At 41.0% G+C, this 17184-nt stretch overlaps 1 protein-coding gene across 1 annotated transcript in view; it reads right to left on the reverse strand.

The window, feature by feature from the left end:
* The window catches only part of LOC119653132 (homeotic protein deformed), an 88602-nt gene extending 73676 nt beyond the window's left edge, over positions 1–14926 (reverse strand). Inside the window, exon 1 of the mRNA XM_038057661.1 lies at positions 13806–14926. Within this exon, the coding sequence (XP_037913589.1) occupies positions 13806–14214 (409 nt within the window). The 5' untranslated portion in view covers positions 14215–14926. The remainder of the gene's footprint in view (positions 1–13805) is intronic.
* Positions 14927–17184: the final 2258 nt, after the last annotated feature.

Consider the following 17184-nt stretch of genomic DNA (forward strand, 5'->3'; position numbering starts at 1 on the left):
TACATCCGAGGACCCGACGCATGTTATGTTTCATTGTTCGAGATTCGCGATTGAAAGAGGGATGTTAAACGATGCCCTCAACGCAATTATCGGACTCCGCAATTTCGTGGAGGAGATGCTCAGGTCGCAAGGAGCCCTCCTCGAGAAGTAATGCTTTATGATGGTCCCACGGGGATATGGACTGAGAAGTGAGGGTGATTTTAGCGGGTGAAACTTGTACACACTGCCGCAACCTGGCGAAGCAGCGTTTTTTAAAGATTCCCACCTCCACCTATAAAAAAACATATAAGAGTGTCGATCATTCCCCAATCCCCTAGTTGCTTTGGAAATTGAGATGAGCGAGAAAAATTTCAACAGAAATCAGCTCTGACAAATTTTCAACCTTCATAGCAACCGTTTGATCAACCAAGATGAAGTGCTGCTCTGCAGTCGCTACTCCTCTACCCCCCCGAAGCCGTTAAGAGAAAATCTGGGGCCGGAATAAAAATTATGCGGATGAATTGGGCGCGGATTGCAGCCTCCCTATTATCATTTTTTCATTGATATTACTATTCTGGTCCCTTGAGAAAACTCTGGATTCAAGGAGCAAGTTTGCTTCTCTAGTCCTCTCTCGGCAGGCCTGATCCCATCGCAAAGGCAATACGGGCCTGCTATTGCTACCATACCACTTCAACCCTAATTCTCAAACTATCCCTTATCTTAGTCTCCTTTTTAAAGTTTTGTTTTTAGCAAAAAATTTGGAACCAGTGGTCAGTACTTAGGAATACTTTATTTGTTGTTTGTGGTTATTCAGTTATTCAAGAATGGATAATTATCGAAGTATAAATTAGAATTAAAAAAAAAATAATTGCTATTTACACTTAATTGTACGTTATTGTTTATTAACACAAAACAAGGATTAAACATTATTTTTTAACTTTCCTCCAGGTAGCGTTGATTTCACCTTTCAGCTGAACATAAATAGATTCGGTTCCTTCTCTTCTAGAAGAATTTTTCACGCCCATGGTTCCTTGACTGAACACATGCACCAAGTGAGTGAACACCTTTCGATTTATGTGTACTACATGAACAGAGTAGCAGACAATTCCTTCATTGTTAAATATTGACCTAACTGGTTGGACAAAACAAAGCTGCATACTAAGGACCAGCTTTTTGATTGGGGGTTATACTTGGACATCAGCTTAGATATATGGTCCTGTATTCTGCCTGGAAACAGCACCTCGAGTTGTGACTTACTGTTTGCTTATCAATTACGGGGAATTCGCCGCTGTGGATGCGTAGGGCGTCAAATTGCTGACTAACTTCGTTGACCAAAACCCAAAGTTGCCTCATGTGAGCCGTTTTTTACGAAGATTTCACCAGAGTGACATTTAACTGATGTTATGCTCTTACTAATAAAGTTCAGAATTTCTTTTATACTGATTTAATGTTGGATAAACTCTACGAAGTTGGGTTGTGAAGTACTCTTGCCGTTTTCCTCTGGCTTGTTTGTCCTGAGCCAATTAAGAATTCTCACAGCACTACCAGTTAAGGTGTGCACTTCATTAACTAGTTAGATAATTAATCAGCGCCATCATATAATGTTTAGTAAGTTGATGAGTAAAGATTTACCCTTGTTAGTACACGCTTCGGGGTATCTCTTTCTATCAATCATGGTGCAGATCGAAAGATAAGGTTAATTTAAGCCGATACTAGATTTAGTTTTAAACCCAAAACCTTGCATGTGAAAATTCCTTTCAACCAATTTCTTCAGTCCTGATATTGGGATATAATCTTAAAATATTGTACACCTTTGCGTGGTAGATTTTTGATCCCACAGCTATTCATTCTACCTACAATACGTATATAGCATACTCATATTCCAATTGCTTTTTGCAGACCCCCTATTTGAACTCTCTGGGTTTGAAATATGGAGAATAAATTCTTTGTACTCTGCCCATTGCTAAAGTTCAAAGAGAGGTTTTTTGCACAAAGGAGCTTTCCTCCAAATTTCTCCCCCTGAAATTTATTTAATGTAATTTTGTTCTCTCTATTCCAAAAAGATATTGTATTTCGAAAATACTCCAGCTGCGAGTGGAATAATCCACTTTCTCTCACTCTCTCGATGGGCTTCCATGCCATGCAAGGGATGGAATTTAAAGTTTAAAGATATTTAAATAATTAAAAGAATATTATGATTGAAGTCATCAATAAAAAATTATATAATTGCTCCCCAATGCTCTCAATCGAACTAACGCAAATTACTCAGATGAATCCAAATATGTAGTATTCTAAAACGTAATCGAATTATGATTTTCTTCTACATTAAAGACCACCAGCTTCCGAAAAAATGTCCATTCATCAAGTAATTCTCTTCCAACTTTATTAATAGAACTGATATTGATCAGTTACCGATACAAAAACTTAACACCCATCGCAATACAACTCTCCAAATTTCGTTAAATATCTTTGAATTGGTACTTTAAAATTCTTCTTATCCAATTATTGTCTCCTCTACATCAACTTAAAGAAGAAAAGAGACCAAAATCAAGATATCAAAAAATTTTTATTAACTTAAATTGATATTATTAAATGATTTTGAAAATATACTTCGGACTCTGTTGGCTTTAGATTTCGTGACCTCATGCTCAAATTGCAATTGTTGTCTTAGTTAATATTTCGACACAATGAAATAAAATGTGGAGACGGATTCAATTCATCGCGTTCATTAGCAAAGTGGACAATTTCATATTGTATTTTCTTAATGGCATTGACTACACCATAGCTGCGCGGGTAGTTATGACAGAACGACTGCCCCTGGTTCAAAAACCTGACATGTTTGTGGGTTATCCTCCAAATGACATAAGTAGTAAAATATAATAAAAGAGAAACATAGTTTTATCGAAAATAATAAATGAAAAAAAAAAATTAAACAAACAGGCACTATGTAGATCCTGCCTACCCTATATGCATTGGAGATACGAGTACATAATCGATATTGCTGATGGAATAATTGATTGACTTACTCACGAGTGGGTAAATAGACTTTTTAGTAGTCACCAAGGCTAAGGACACTAAAATGGGATACCATTACAGAGAGAGTGGTGACTAGAATTGTTAGTAGTTACCAAGGCTAAGGACACCAAAGAGGAGTCCAATTACAGGGTACAAAAATTGAACTTTACCAATGGCAATGTACGAAGTTTATGGTCTCGTCAATTGTATTATATATACTAGACTTTGTAGTGACATGTACTTATCGCTACGAAGTCCAGTGGACATATTTGCTCATCAGTGTCTATTTATCTATGAGATTCGAGTAAAAGATAAAAAATAATATTTACCATATATTTTTCTCAGAAGGGATCGATGAATTATTTGTACACGCACTCCAAAATTTTGTGGTCCCATGAAGGCGCTGCTTAGTTCATATGGTAAAATTAAGATACGAATAAGGATCTAATTTCGTTTGGATCACGGTAAAATACTTTTACTCCGACTGGCCTTGGAATAAGGCCCCTTCTCAGAGTTTTGTGCTCTCAAATTCACTCCATGTTCGTAGGAGAAAATTAAAAACATCAATCACATATGATACTTTGGGGGTAGAAGATTCTTTTGAGTCCCCATCATAACATAACTTGCCCTACCTACTTCAGTAAAACAATCTGTAGTATTGGCAGGCTGATAAACTGTAGCAAAAACAAATTATATCCGGGAATAAAGGCAGTTTAAATCTGTTCAAAAGAGTGGAAAATTTTTTTATTAAATAAATATCGCATTTCGCGGATCGGTTTTTCCCTTACTCAGGGTTTTGTTGTTTCTAACGCGATTAGCATATGTTTAATAAAGAAAATTGTAGTCAACAAAAGAAATTCCATATAAAAAATGGCTACGAAATTCACTTCAAAAATGGCTAATTTGACTTATCTATTATCCATTACTAGCATCAATAAAACGAGTAGAAAAGGACCTAAAAGAATGCTCTCTAGTGGTTGATAAGCCAACCCAGCTCTGAATGCCAAACCTATCTTTACCCAAAATCTGATACCAACCGAAAATACATAAATCAGGCAATGAGATGAGAGAAATCATTGCGAATTCGAACTCCCCTGCAACATTGCGAAGTGACTGGTCAAGGAATGCTAAAAATTGGGGGCTACCAATAGAAAACAATGGGTCAAAAATTCGTAGGAAGCCATTGAAAGATTAACCTGAAAATGCTAAAGCCTCCGCTACTGCTAGTATCATTTGACGTTAAAGCTTATTCCCCAGCACGCCGGTAGAAGAAGAATGACTACTACGGTTCGGGTCGTCATTAGAATGGAGAAAGAAGGCAAAATAATATGCAAGTTTGGACTCCTTCGGTATGAATGAAAATTATTCAGGGTAAAATATTTTAAGACAACCTCGGGCGTAGCAATGGGACTCTCTCTCCACTCCTAAGTGAAATCTCTATGGCATCATTGGATGAGAAGAATGGATCACTGCCAAATATATGGCTGACATATTGGCAATATATCAAATAACATAAACCCGCTGCATCCACAAATAACCTTCACTCATGAAATTGAGGTTAACAACTTATCTTAGTTACCTAACAATTGACATCAACCCCACCATAAAATTGCATGCGTCACCTTTTCGAACCTATCACGGCCTAGGCCTGCCTTAATAAGGAACTCCAGACATACCGGTTTTGCGCCAAGGTCCACCAATTCGGTATCCCTAAAAGCTGTCTGGCGTCCTGACCTACGCCATCGTTCCATCTCAGACAGGGTCTGCCTCATCTTCTTTTCTACCATAGATATTGGTCTTATCGACTTTCCGGGCTAGATCATCCTCATCCATATGAATTAGGTGACCCGCTCACCCAGTTAAGTCGGGTTTTATTCGTCGTTATGTAGGCTAGGGATTCGTCCATCCTCATGTAGAGGGCCATATTTTTCGTTCACATATTTTTTTGCTAAGAACCCAGGTTTCAGGAATACATAAGGACCGGCAAGGTCATTGTTTTGTAAACTAAGGAGCTTTGACCCTATGGTGAGACCTTTCGAGCGAAACCGTTTTGTGAACTGAAATAGGTTCTGTTGGCAGCCAACAACCGTGTGCGGATTTTATGATCATAGCTGCTATTGGTTGTGATTTTCGACCCTAGATAGGAGAAATTTTCAACGGTCTTAAAGTGGCAGTCTCTTATCTTCATTGTTTTTGTTTGACGAGTGCGATTCGAAGTTTTTCGTCTTCAATAATGTGCTGCTCAAGATCTCGCATTGCTTGCTCGATCTGGATGAAGGTAAACTCTACATCTCCAGTTGTTCTTCCCATGATATCAATATGGGCAACATAGGCCAGTAGTTGGATGGACTTGAAGAGGATGGTGCCTATCGCATTTACGTTTGCATCACGAATCACTTTCTCTAGGAACAGGTTGAAGAGGACGCATGATAGGGCATCCCCTTTTCTTAGACCGTTATTGCTGTTGAATGGTCTTGAGAGTGATCCTGCTGGATTTATCTGGGCGCGCACATTAGTCAGGGTCAGCCTAGTCAGTCTTATTAATTTCGTCGGGGTACAGAATTTTCTCATGGCCGTGTACAGTTTTATCCTAGCTATGCTATCATAAGCAGCTTAAAGTCGATGAAAAGATGGTGTTACTGATGTCCATATTCCAACAGTTTTTGCATCGCTTGCCGCACAGAGAAAGTCTGATCTGTTGCTGAGTTGTTTGGAGTGAAGCCTCTTTGGTATGGGTCAATGATGTTCTGGGTGTATGGGGCTATCTGGCCTAGCAAAATAGCGGAGAATATCTTATAGATGGTGCCCAGGAACCTCTATAATTGCTGGACTGTGTGATATCTCCCTTGATATGTATGGGATAGATAATGCCTCGTTGCCACTCGTCAGGCATTGATTCGCTGTCTATGTTCTACAAAATTTTCAAAAAAAATCATGCCATTATGGGACTTTGGGGCGAGCATTTGTTAAAGATCATTCGTTTTCATGTTTTCAGAAAAATATCAGTCTAATATCTAGGGTGGCAATTTCATTACACAATTTATTTATGGTAAAAAGTGAGGAATTTTCAAAAAAGTCTTGAATACCCGGTAACTGAGTAATCATTCATTTTGACGTTAAGGTAACTGACCTTCGCTGATTCCAAACTATCTCTAGTATAACCATTTTGAAAGAATAGATCTGTTATCTAGATGACAGCGGGTAAAATATATTTCGCTTTTAGACGGAAAAATGCAACTACGAATTCAGATGATTCTTCCTGAAAAATTCATAGGGGAAACCATAGCACACAGGGATTGTCAATTCCTTGATGGTCATAAATCTGATGGATTCTTGAAACGAAACGTTTCACTCTGATAGATATCCCTATCAGCCCCCCCCCCCCCTCAGCATAATTTCTTCTTCTGGCTGATAGTAATTGATGAAATGGTAAGGAAATTCGGCAGGGACAGGCTAAAGGTAGGACCCCAGGATGTGAGCTGCGCATAAATTCAACCGAAAGTGATCTACTAAGGCAAACTGCTAGTGAACATACAAATACTAACTACTCACTTCATACCAATGTAAAGTATTATCCTAGGCATAAAGTCAGATTGGAAACAAAACGTGGAACTTCAGATTAAGAAAGGCGGCATAGCCTCCTATGCTTGCAAAAACCCCTTAGTGGATGATTCTGTGGATGTGTATAGCCCTAGTTCGTCACCGCAATAAGCAAGAAGTCCAGAAGGATCCCAAGAACTATGAGTGTAGGTACTACTGCAACTATATACTTTTATCCAACAAATGTTTTCAATTGGGGTCAGAATGCGGGATAGCGAGATGCTACGATCATAACACCATCTTGGACATTCTACCAATGGACTTTTAGCATCATCAACAGATTACGCAACACCCAAGTTTGGCTTGCAGAGAAACATCACCACTGGATTCCCAACTATTACGATGTGGAAGAAATAATGAAGATATGGTGCAAGATTGTGACATAGTATTTTTCATCGATGGACCAAAAATGGGCTGTGGAGTTCAAGCGGAAGTGGATACAGGCGAAGTATGTCTGTTTTGCCCAACCGTTTAGCTTTAGAGTAGGCGATGGTACCCTTCAAGATGTTGAGTTAATGCAGGGATAAACTGAACAGTTTGGGTGATTCGCTCAGCCTCTCATCTCTTAGCTCTGGGACGTGATCTTTGGATGCTCGTACTAGATTGCCCCTTGGTAAGCATAATTTACATTCTGCTGGCTGCAAAGGGAGTGAAATTTACGCGGTCTGCTTTTCATATGTTGACTACAGATAGTGAACGCCCATTATCAGCCCCAAATCGAGGGAGATTTGGGCCTGCTACAATAAAACATGGACACGCGAGCTTATGCGGCAGTCAGGTGCAAATGCTTACAGAATCGATGTAGCCTGCACGGTGCACTAGCAAATAGGAGATTATGCCACTAAATTCGGAACACCTTATAATACGAGATCTTTATGTACTTGCAGCGGAAACTAAATAGACCGTTCTTGGGAGAGGCCAAAGATTCTTCTGACTGTAGGGTAAGAGAGGCTCTAGAATGCGGAGATCGCCAGACTTTCGTACTTTCCCCTATAAAGGCTGATATACAACTTAATCACAGAGCCCTTTTTCTGACTGTTTTCATACATAAGAAGAGGAAATAGAAAATTGAATAATTAACAAAAAACGTATGTCTGCGATGTCTCGGAAGAATGTAGGATGACAAACTGTAGAGTCAACTTGGTGAGTTCAAATTTTCAAATAAATTATTAAAAGCAACTACCATTGGCAAACTGAGACGATGTTGCCAATAATTTTGGAATCCCTCTAGAAAGCAAAACATGCCTAGCTGTCAAAGGAACACTTCCCGCTTAGAAGTAAATATAGAATCCATAAATAAATGGGGGAAATAATCTAGTGTCTCCCTCTCTCATCAACCCTACTTCTGCAAGGACGCATTTTGGTCATGAAAATTGTAACATTGGCCTTTAGTCCACTTGTTTTCTGGAAGCCCGACACTGTCTTCCCAGATGTGGTCCACACAAGGCTATAGAATGGAAAATCGGGCCCGGAGAAAAATTTGCGAAAAAATTGAACTCGAGTTGAAAATTGTATGGATTTGAGCCAAAAATTATGCCGGGCTCAATAACATCCCTTTGTTCATTGAAATTTGTACTGCGGGCTCCCGATAAAAATCTGGGTCCGTGGAGAATCCCCCCCCCCCCCCACCTTTCCACCACCTCTCGTCAAGCCTGAGCCCACATTAAGATAAAAGCGGCTCCCACAGGAAGGATAATTTCTGTTCCCGTTGCCATGACAACGTGCTTTCTCAGGCGGTAACAGAACAGAGAACCTTTACCAAAATTAGATTCGTTCTTCAATTTCAAGATTTCAAGAATTTCCACCCCAGGTTCGGACTTTTTTTCTCGAATTCTGCCCGGACCACGCAACCACTTGACGAAATAGCTCCATCTGCTTTGTAGGGAAGAGTTTGGGCTTTATGTACACCTACGTGAAATTTTAACGATCATCCCCTTCTTCCAGTTTCTGGGCAATGTTTCGGATTCTCACGGTTTCCGTATGAGTGGAAGTAGTAGTTCTACAGTAACTGCAGGTGCAGCGATAAACAACTCTGGGGAGAAACCGTCAAGTTCAGCGGCTTTAGACTGATCCCTGAAATGATTTCTCCTCTGCTTGGAGGAACAGTCCGTATCCGCATATTACGATGATGTTTTTTCCACCTCTTCAGTTGCTCCTCATCGTGAATGAGAAGTCTACCGTTAACGTCCTTTACAGAACCATTGAAAGCTTTGTCACCACATGTAAGCTTTTTCGTTCACGTTCTGCGGTATCTTCCCCTTTCCTGACCAGCATAGTAGAAAATTCTCCGTCATGGCACACACTATGCTGAATTTCCCGGAATTTTGCTTACTGGAGTTCAAGCGCGTTACGCCCGCCTTTACTCGCATCGGTCAAAAGAGTCTTCAATCCCTTCCGTTCATCGATCCTTTTCCACGATTTCGCCAGCCAGGTGTTATGACGTCCCTTCGGTGGTGGCCGACGATCTGCGCAGCACCCGAGAAAAAGGCATTTTTCACGGCAGCCTAATGCTCGTTGATATTCTCAGGTGGCTTATCCAGTATACCTGCCGCCCGATCAGGAAAACAGCATGTTGGACTTGAGGGGTCACCATTCTCCAACCCTGTAAGAAGTGGCGGACCGAATATACAATCGAGCTTAAGCAGCCATTAGAGTGATTCCTTTCAAGGCCGATGTCAGTGTCTCTCTTGTTCTCCACAAGACAACTAATAAATCTACTGCTGATTGCGAAGTGGTCGATCAGATTGCTCGTACGGTGTCGGTCAGCTGAAACCCAACTGATCTTATGTAGGCTCTGTGCTCGAACAATGTGCCAAAAATAACGAGCCGGTGGAAGTTGTAGAAATCCACGAACCTCCCACTATTGCCGTTACGATCGCTAAGACCGTGGTTTGCCATCACATGTCCGAAGGGGATGTTGCCCGAGTCCACCTTCACCATTACAATGTCATATTTAGGAAGCCTCTCCTGAACTACTTGTAATTGCCCGTAGAAAGGTAGAAAAGCAGGAAAGGAGAAGGATCTCTGTTGGTGCATAGCACTGTACAATTATAAGGCTCCTTAACCTGGATCAAGAGCTAGTAGTCAGAAGTCTGTCATAAACCGACTCTCTAGCCAGGGAGGCGCCCCTTGCGGAAACCTTCAGAAATAACACGACACCCGATTTACGTCTGCTACCAATTGGCTTCCCAGAATACAAAAGCACATTGGCATTAATGTGGTAAGAGGGAGAAGGGTACTGCCCAGAGTCCCACCATCTTACTTCGCTTAGGTCCAGAATGCCCAGCGTGTCCAGCGTTGTCGAGGTGCGTGTGCATATTCCAATCAATTATAATCCGGCCTCACGACTACGTCCTTGGGGTATTTCAATAGGTCAGTCCCTATCCAAGGCGTTGTCACCCTTTCGGTAGCAATAAAATTTCAAAATATGCAGGTTTAACTTTTAGTCGCTTCTTAGGACAAACAAGGAATACTTTAAGTCACAGGGCCTAGATCGAGGAAACTGCTTCAAACCTTGATTTTTGCATTAGAGTTGATTGAAACAGTGGAAAGGTGAAAGTAGCCAGATTAGTCAAAGTTTTTCTTAAGACTCGGACGATGATACACGAACTAAACACTGGAGCTAAAGCTGGTTGACATGTTGAGGATAGGGATAGAAGGACTAGTTCCTTCAGACCTAGGGTTTCTTATGGGAGTTGAGAATAATGAAGTTTTTAGCGACAGTCATGGAAGTGTGGCAGACCACCTGATCAGCGACTGCGTACGGAGGGGCATCTCCCAGGTTTGGTTTGCATGGCACTGAACCCCTTTTCATGGCTACTGAATGATGCTAGAGGGCATGGATTTGCAATCAAATATGGCCTACGTGCTAAGTGCGAACGGGAACACTTGATGTACTTAGATGACATCAAACTGTATGCTGGTATTGACAACCATCTTAGAAGTTTGTTGCGAATAGTAGAAATGTGCAGCCGTGATATTCGGATGGAGTTTGGATTAGACAAGTGTCGACTCCAAACCATCCGCAAAGGTCATCACGAGCCGCATGCCGGACATAGCATTGGTGATCTCTACATCGAAGCTATGACCAAGACAGACTTCTACAAGTACCTAGGAATTCTGCAAGGAACCCATGTTCGAGTTGGTGATCTGAAGGATGCTCTGCTGTCCGAATTCCCGCGACGTGTAAAGTTAGTACTAAAATCGAATCTCTCGGGAAAGAACAAAATAAGCACATTGAATGTATTCGCTATCCCTTCACTAGCTTATGCATTCGGAATATTACCGTTGACGAAGGCCGATCTAGAAAACTATGTCAAAATTCCGAATGCATCATCCAAACTCTGCCGTGAAGCGGATGAACCTGCCTCGTGTCATCGAAGGTAGGGACGTGGTTGACGTGACGGCACAACATCATCGTCAAGTCGACTCGCTGCGCGCTTATTTTTACAGCAAAGAGCAGGCGAGTCCTTTGCATGCGACTATTTGTAAGGCAGACTGTGGGCTGTCTCCACTTAATTTTAAGGATCGATCTTTCAATCCTCAGAGTGGGTGTAGTCGAACCAGGAGAGGATCGATGAATAGAAGTCAAAGGCAATGCACAGTAAACACGTGAATTTTTTTTGGCAGCCATTTGTCGAACAGATGGCTGTGTGCTGGGGAGCTCTTTGCTAAGACGGAGAGGATCATGTGTCAGGATGGCGTGGTCGTCACCCGAGCCTAAAAATAGCTCATAATGAAAGAACGAGCAAAGAACGGCTAATCTAGGATTTTTGGCTCGGCATCGGAGACATTGGACCATCTCATTTCTGGTTGTACTGTTATGGCACCGGTGCAATACATCACCAGGCCTAATGCTGTATGTAAGGTTATCCATCAAAACTTTCATACAAGCATAGGTTGATCACGGGAACATGTCTGGTCTATCGATATGAGCGGCAAGTAGTACAGCATGTATTGGGACCGGAAACTTCTGACTGATTGCGATATACGGCACAACAAGCCTGACGTGCTGTTAGTTGACAAGACGGGACGCTTCGCGTATATTATTGATGTTGCTATTCCCCATAATAGCAACATCGAACGGAATTACGTGGAGATGGAGGTGAACTATGACCCACTGGTTCGGGAAATCAAAGAAATTTGGAGTCTCCAGCGGGTGGTTGTAGTTCCCATAATATCCCAGGTATTGTATCTAAATCCCTCATGGCTTCCCTTGGGACTTTCGCAGTCTGGTTCAAACTATGCAGAAGTACACCATTCTGCATATGTGCTCGATGTTGCTGGGAGTTCTCCACGGATTCTCCCATTGACCTACCACCGGCCACTACCACCAGCGCTCTTTAATTTTTAAGTAGGTAGGATCATCCGAGCCTAAATGCTTGCCACTTAGTGTTAGTATTAGGTAAAATCCGGCATTTTCCGAGATTGTGATAACTCGGAAATAAGATGAATTTTGAAACTGGAGGAGGCCCGTATAATTTTCACTCTGAAGTCAAAGTTTTATTCTATGACCCTCACTGTAAGGACATAATAATTTCTCCAGAAGTGGAATACGAGGATGCGAGGAGAGACCCTGCCATCAACCGAAACAGAGTAAATAATAATAAGTGGCCAGATCTCCGTAGACGTATTGCCGAGAGGGCAGAAAGAAAGTGTGACAATTATATTACTGGTAATGCGATTCAATGCAATCCACTATCTCAGGAAGACCTACGAGTTGTTCTCCCCAGAAACATATGACGCAGTACAGTGTAGAATGGGTGGCATCCCGGGAAGTCCTGGAGGGGGTCGCAACACATCTCAGTCAAGTGATAACGATGGCACGTAGGTATGGTTGATGGGTTATGCCCCACTTAGGAGTAAATTGTAACCATATAAAAAAATCGGATGTTCTTAATGGCATTTTAGACGCAGTCGGTTATAGCGTGACACAAGTTCTTAATATCGATTTCTGACGTTCCGTATATTAATTTTCAGAGATTAAAGTCTAGAAAGCCAACCTCATACTTCTTTTTGGTGGAAACTCAAATCTGTAAGTAGTGAATCATTTGTAAAACGTAAGGTCCTTGAAAAATATTTCGGAAATCAAATTTGATGACGTATAAAAAGGCTTAAATATATTCTGTATGATACACTGATTGGTTCAGGTCTGAATTTTGCCTTGAAGACAAGAAATACTGTAAGAAAAACAACTGATCACCCAAGGTTGTGCTATTAGCCGATAATCCTGCAACTCCCAACCAAAGTAACCAAATACCATTTTCCTGCTAGATCCCATGGGCTAATGTAGAGGAAGAAGAATTTCGATATTCGAAAGGCCACTGAAAATATTGAACCTTCTTGGATAGTGGTTACCTGCAGGAGGAAAAAAGTCCTGAGTAAAATCTGGCAAAAGACGACTAAGCCTTCTTTTGCCATGAGCCTGAAAAGTCCAATCATAAAATTCTGCAGACTGCAGAAATTAGAGCTTGTGACGAAGAGGAGTCAATCTTCAGGAAGAGCTATTTTCTAGCAAAGAATTATTAAAAATTGTAACAAATGATGTAGAGTCGGTACTACAATGTCTTAGAGTGGAAGAAAAAGGGCTTTTAACTCAAAAAAATTGGAAGTTGTTTAAATAACTGTGAAGTGTGGGGAGGATGATTCAGATACTGAAAAAAGACAGACGACATCCTTTTCAGTAAATGGCAGTTCCTGCATCCTCAATTCGTTTTTAATTTTGGATAGTATACCAGCATGTATCCGCAATATTTATTTGGATCTTTCACAAATAACATAAGACAATTAACCAAGAATTCTGCCTTTCCTTACTCTGATGGCCGACATTCACTCTACGGTGCAAATACCACTGCTACCAGTGAAATTGGAACCCATTACGACAGGTTAGTGCTCTATCTGCTAATACACCCGCTCATCTTATTTCTTATTATTACTCTTTACATACTTCGCCTGCAACGTCAAACGTTATTATCGGCTTAAAGGACATTTTCATGGAACCAATTAGTATCTTAAAGGCACAAGCCGGCAACTAATTGGAAATAGAATTTCTAAGTTGCCTCCAAGTCCAAGAGGCTAAGTTTCCTAGCTCCGGAAACGACTAGGATCAGATTGCATCTCGAAAATCAATCTCTAAACGTTCAATTCTATCGGCATCTGAAGATTCTGGAAGTCTTATCCTGGGAGAACTACGTATCTATTCCTAGCCTTACCTAATTCTTGTAATCCTAAAACAGTGTTTGTTGGCTCCGAATTCGGACACTGTATCGGCAAATCCATCATCTGATGATGTGCATTATTCCCGTAGTAGCTGCCATAGTATCCGCTGTTCGAGTACGAGTTATTCTGCATGGAATGCATTTGCGAGCCGTAGCCATGATGGTGATGATAGTAGTGGCCGCCAATTCCTTGATGATAGTTGTAATTATTCGAGCTCTGGTGGATCCCGCCATTGTGGTGCGGGGACATGTACTCGGATCCAGTCTGGGGTATCCCCGGGGTCATTGGGTAGCCGTTGTAGTGGTGATAGTCCTCGGACGGTGGGAACTTGGGCTCAATACCCGCCCCCATGTGGTTTTGTACGTGCGGTGCATGCGGGTAGCCCATTAGAAATGAACTCATTGTATTTGGTCTTTACACTAACGAAAAACGTATTTTTGGCTGGACTTCCGGCCAATTGGGCATGGAACAATGGAGCACACTCGAGTGTGAACTATTCAAACTAATTTGCAACTTTTCGCGTGCTACATCAAGGCTGCCGGATGCCGAACATTATTTGCTCTGCTCATTCGTGGTGAATGAGTGCAACACCAAACCATGCACTTGCATTTTTATCACATCATCTTGGAACCCACAATCGACTCGGATCAGGCTGAACTTGCAACAATTTTTTTCCGTCCGGAGAGTCGACAAAAAACCGACAACAGATTACAAATCGATAAGAAAGAGTACAACAAAATCAACACAGAGTCGGATACAATATCGCGCCGATCAATAGTTAAAAAATAGATGCGGTAGCCGTTAATTCGCCTAGTCATCCAGCACGGAATCAATTCACTGCCAGCGTCGGTGGAAATGCGAGGAAAACACAAAAGCGAAACGCGAACAGCGCAGCGGCGACGTGAGTAGGAGCTTTCGGCGTGGACCGGGGTGAAAAAAGTCTGTGCGCCACTGGAAAGATGGCGAACCGCGCAATTGAATTCGGGAGGCTCAGAAAAAGATTTGAATTGGAAACCGATTCCTACGAGAGGCCAGAACACAGCACGTCCGATCGTGACGAGCCGTTCTTTTGTTGTGTGTGCCGTGTGTGATACGGTGGGATTTGTTGTTGCCCCGAGGACTGCACCACTGCTTGGCCAGACACCACACCATAACCGGATTCCGTGACATTGTTCCCGCCCAAACTGCTTTTCTGAATTGACTGAAAAAGATACTTTTCCAAAGGAGAATGGGAGGTAGAATTTGTAAAGATAACAGACATGCGGGTCCAATGAGAAAGCATAATTTTAGCTCCTCCCTTTCATGGCACAGTATCTAACTTAGAATGGCTCTGAGACAAACTTGAGTGTACTTAAAATTAGATATCGTACTTAAATCGTCTCGTCAAGTGTCGGAAAAAAGGAATAGTAGGAATCTTCAGTGTAAAGGATTTGTTAGAAGATTTCGTTAACGTTGACAGACTATAATTTGGCAGGCGGGGGCAAACCTGATATATTTCTGGCAGAATATTTGAATATTAACATTCAAGTGCAACCACTTAATGCCCGATGATACTTCAGCTCATTGGGACGTAGAGACGTATTTGAAATATCTCAAAATAATGCATAATACGAAGGAAAAAGGAAATTACCCTCAATCTATAAACCTGGATTTACGATAGACACAACATAATGGGTAAGGATTTTAAAAGTTTTAAATTAAAAATTCATTTGGATTCCGTGATGTCAATTTGTAAGGACCTAATTTGTTATTTTTTTAATCTAGTATGCATGTAATTACTAGGAGCTATCGCGGATTATCGCAGTAATTTGTATGCCACAAATGTAAAGATGTGGGGTCGATTCTGTTGCATATACCCGAAGGATCTTCACTGGAAAACGCATTAAAGGATTCAGTAAAAAAAGTGAAGCAAGAATTAGACTGCATTTTTCCCAAAAATAACCCGTAAATGAAAGAATGCAAACAAAGCAAGCAAGGCTCTGAATAACTTCTATATGTTTGTATATATAAATAATCTGAATACTGGCAAGATAAATCAGAAAAAAATATTAAGGCGGACCTTTTTGAGAATAGAAGTGCAAGGTTTGTATTTGCCCCAGAAGTTACCCATAGGATTTCCCAGCAACGAGATATCAACAGAAAAGTAGGAAATTCTTCTTTCTGAGTTTGAAGAGGTGAACAGCAAAACAAAGCAAAATTCCCTACAAACTGTTGAAAGCTGACCATGACTGATAGATAACAATTTATTTGAAATTGCTCTTTACAATGGTTGAAGAGAAGGCGTCTAATGGAGCGACTACCGTTAAAATCTGCTTCATATGTGAAGAACCTCCAAAATCAATGAATGTTGATACTTTATGGAGCTTAACTGATATGGAACCAAAATTCTGTTTACATCGCAGATGATATCCGCTATAGATTAACAATTAAACAATTCGGTAACCGCAGGCTGGTCCCATTGGGTACAAAAGGTTTTGTGTACACTACAGGATTACAGTATCCTGTAAGAGGCAATGTAAATGTAAATACATATTTCGGGAGCGACTTACCTCCTTTATCAGTACAAAGCTACTTGTACTAATGAAGGGGAAAAGTCGCTCCACAAATATATATTTTCATTCAAAACTGAAAACTGTAATTTGGAGTCTATCAATTCTACGTTTAATGTAAATTTGTGATAACTTTCGAACAAATCACTTATTTGGCTTACAATATATTCACGAAAGTTTTGCAACCATATATTGCTTCCTACATGAAGCGTAACGCATTGATCATATCTGTACGCCATTATTTGCAGTTTTAGGAATTGTGCTTCAGTTCCTTCCAGACTTTCTAAGAAACTTACGCATCTCCTCTGCTGTACTGTGTCACTTAGTATATCCTCCCAATTGATAGTTTGAAGATGTCACGGAGGATGAGAATCCCAAACCCGCGTCCCATGGACATACGAAGCATCGTTTGGGAATGTTATCCGACGTGGATATCTTCTTTCTATCGCGGTACTTGGACTTTTGGTTCTACGTTTCAGCTCGCGATCTTCCGATAGGTTCGATATTCCGATGGTTGTTTGTTTTTCAGATTTCGGTGCAAACCCATGCATTGGTATACAAACAGTAGGAGTTTTGTTAAATGACTCGTGAGGAACTGAAGTGCTCCAACGATTTTGGAAGAGAACACTACAGATATTTTGCCTAATCGGAGAGTGATTTCTATTTACTATGGATGCCAATTAAAACTCTTCGGTTGTGAAAATATTTTAAAAAGTAGAAGCTAGATCGTAGTCTTTTGAAAGTGTAAAACAGCCTTGATTGGCTTGATAAATGCAAAGTGATTTTCGAAATAACAGGTCAAATAAAGGATAAAGTAGTTTGG

Source organism: Hermetia illucens, chromosome 3, assembly GCF_905115235.1.
Source record: "Hermetia illucens chromosome 3, iHerIll2.2.curated.20191125, whole genome shotgun sequence".
Classification (NCBI taxonomy): Eukaryota; Metazoa; Arthropoda; class Insecta; order Diptera; family Stratiomyidae; genus Hermetia; species Hermetia illucens.